The sequence below is a fragment of the Dipodomys ordii genome, unplaced genomic scaffold (assembly GCF_000151885.1).
Source record: "Dipodomys ordii isolate 6190 unplaced genomic scaffold, Dord_2.0 Scaffold81, whole genome shotgun sequence".
NCBI lineage: Eukaryota > Metazoa > Chordata > Mammalia > Rodentia > Heteromyidae > Dipodomys > Dipodomys ordii.
Window position 1 is genome coordinate 2823800 of NW_012267297.1, and position 3198 is coordinate 2826997.

Below are 3198 nucleotides of genomic sequence, written 5' to 3' on the forward strand. Positions count from 1 at the left end.
CTGCGGCCCCCACCCTCTCCTCCTCATTGAGAGAGCCATCTTCCGTCCATCCAGTCTTTCTGAGACTATATTGCTTACGTTGCTGTAGCGTGTGGAACCGGCTGTCGTGACAGTGGGCCCCCACATGCGAGCCTGGGAGAGCGTTTCTCAAGCCGGGCGCTGGCGGCTCCCGCCTGGCGTCCCAGCGACTCAGGAAGCTGAGATCTGAGCATCACGGTTCAAAGCCAGCCCGGGCAGGAACATCCATGAGACTAATCTCCAATGAACCACCAGAAAACTGGAAGTGGCGCTGTGGCTCAAGCAGTAGAGCGCCAGCCTTGAGCGAAAGAAGCTCAGGGACAGCGCCCAGGCCCTGAGTTTAAGCCCAAAGACTTAGCAAAAAAAAAAAAAAAAAAGTAGTAACTAAAAATAGGAAACCACAGAGCTGAAATTCCACCCCCAGTGACAAAGCGCCGTCTTCACAGATTGAGCCTGAGCCACGGTCTCGGCTTTGAAGATCGTCCTGTCCGATTGCAGACAAAGACCGGTTTTGGAAAGGAAACGCAGGCCCGGGGCAGTTTGGTGTTCTTGGGGATCCCCTGTTCTGGATCCCCTGTTCTGTCACGTGAGCTTTTACTGTCAAGACTGCACTTATGCAAAGATGGATTAAAGAACCACCTTCCACAGGGTTATCATCTTTTTATTTTTGGCCAGAGGGCTGGAGACAATACTATAGTTTGAACTTGGCCTCACACTTACTAGGCTGATACCAACACCTCCAGCCCAAGTTTTTCTGTAGGTCAGTTTTGTTTTGTTTTGGTTTTTTGTTGGTCATGGGGCTTGATCTCTGGGTCTGGGCGCTGTCCCTCAGCTCTTCAGGTCAAGGCTGGCGCTCTACCACTTGAGCCACAGCGCCACTTCCGGCTGGTTTTGAACCGTAACTTCAGATCTCAGTTCCTACCTAGGATGAAAGGCGTGAGCCACCAATGCCCAGCTTGTAGGTCAGGGTTTTTGTTGTTGTTGTTGCTGTTGTTGGTCGTGGGCTTGAACTCGGGGCCTGGGTGCTGTCCCTGAGCTCTTCGCTCAAGGCTGGCGCTCTACCACTTGAGCCACAGCGCCACTTCCCGTTTTCTGGTGGTTCATTGGAGATCAGAGTCTCACAGGGAATTAATTGCCTGTCAGGCTGGTTTTGAACCATAATCTTCAGATCTCAATTCCTAGCTAGGATGACAGGCGTGAGCCACCAATGCCCAGCTTGTAGGTTAGGGTTTTTGTTGTTGTTGTTGTTCTTTGTGGGCTTGAACTCTGGTCCTGGGCGCTGTCCCTCGGCTCTTCGCTCAAGGCTGGCGCTCTACCACTTGAGCCACTGTGCCACTTCCGGTTTTCTGAGTGGTTTATTGGAGATCAGAGTCTCACAGACTTTCCTGCCCCGGGCTAGTTTTGAACCACGATCCTCAGATCTCAGTCCCGAATAGCTGGGATGACAGGTGTGAACCACTGGCACCTGGCTTTGGTAGGTCAGTTTTTGAGAGAGGGTCCCTGCCTGGGCTGGGCTGGAACTGCGATCCCCCTGTTGTTAACATTCCCTGGCACAAGACAGCAGCGGTGAGCCTGCTCACCCGGCTCTCCGGCATCAGGGAGAACTTTCACCCTGGGGTGCTGAACTTGCTTGTCCGCATCCGCTTGGTTTCCCCTAAGGTCACCAGGCTGCAGGTAGAGGCCGCCACTGCGCATGTCCCCTGGACGGTTGGTGTCTCGCCCGCCACGCACGCTGACTGACAGGCGTGCTTGATGGCGTGGGGGGGGGGAGACTGGCTTCTGGTGCGAGGCCAGGCTGTGCGTAGAGGCTGCGGGTGTGCGGGAGGAGGGAGTCCTAGCTTTCCTCCCCCCCCCCCCAGGCTGGAGTATTCCCAGGACTCCTCTGTGTGAGGGAACTTCCCCCCAGGCCCTGCTGCTTGTGGACGGTTGGGACGAGCACTGGAGCTGGAGTCTGACCCGCGGTCAGGCGGGTGGCGCATGGCAGCATGCGTTCCCATGGCGTTCTCTGGCCTCCCCCCAGCTTTTCTATCTCGTTCTCAAATGTTTCCGGTGGGACTCAGGTTTGATCTCACACACCCAGCCGGGCGCCCTGCCCCCCCCCCCAGTCCCACAGTGCTGAGTTTCTCTGGCAGAACGGCACATTTATGGTTTACTGTCTAGACGTAGTTGTGGTTCCATGTCGGGGCTTGAACTCGGGGCCTGCGCTCTGTCATTTCACTTCTGTGCCTAAGGCTAGTGCTCTACCACTTGAGCTGGTGAGTTAAAGACTTTTCCTCTAGGTTGACTTGAACTGAGATCCTCAGATCTCAGCCTCTGGAGTAGCTGGGATGATAGGCATGAGCCACTGGTGGCTCACATCCAGATTGGTGGTGGTGGTCTTTAACTCAGGGCCTGGGCACTGTCCCTCAGCTCTTCAGGTCAAGGCTGGTGCTCTACCACTTGAGCCACAGTGCCACTTCTGGTTTTCTGGTGGTTCATTGGATGTAAGAGTTTCATGGACTTTCCTGCCCAGGCTGGCTTTGAACCACGACCTTCAGATCTCAGCCTCCTGAGTGGCTGGGATGACAGATGTGAGCCACTGGTGTGCAGCATCTAGATTTTTGTTGTTGTGGGTCTTGAACTCAGGGCCTGGGCGCTGTCCCTGAGCTCTTTCACTCAAGGCTGGTGCTCTACCACTTGAGCCACAGCGCCACTTCTGGTTTTCTGGTGGTTCATTGGAGATCAGAGTCTCCCAGACTTTCCTGCCCAGGCTGGCTTTGAGCCATCATCCTCAGCTCTCAGCCTCCTGAGTAGCTGGGATGGCAGGCGGGAGCACCGGCGCCCGGCTTGGAGACACCATGTTAATGCTTCAGGTGTTTCCCCACAGTGGACACTTGCGGGTGGGCGGGGGGGGGGAGCGGGTGCTGGGTGCAGCACTGGCACAGACATCAGGACGTCAGGACGCTGCTCTCTGGAGACGCACCCCCCTGTGCCACAGCAGGCGGGGACCCCCAGGGCTTGGAGCGTGTGGACCCTCCTCGCTCGAGCGACTGACAGCCGCGGCTCTCGTTTGGACAGGTGTTCGTGTGCTTGTGGAAGGGCTGCAAAGTGTACAACACGCCCTCCACCAGCCAGAGCTGGCTGCAGAGACACGTGCTCACACACAGTGGCGACCGGCCCTTCAAGGTACGTGCTGCTGCG

General features: G+C 56.4%; 1 protein-coding gene across 1 annotated transcript in view; it reads left to right on the plus strand.

Annotated features, from left to right (window-relative positions):
* The window catches only part of Aebp2 (AE binding protein 2), a 36647-nt gene that overhangs the window by 27750 nt on the left and 5699 nt on the right, over positions 1-3198 (plus strand). Inside the window, exon 4 of the mRNA XM_013025053.1 lies at positions 3076-3183. Coding sequence (XP_012880507.1) covers positions 3076-3183 — 108 coding nt within the window. The remainder of the gene's footprint in view (positions 1-3075; positions 3184-3198) is intronic.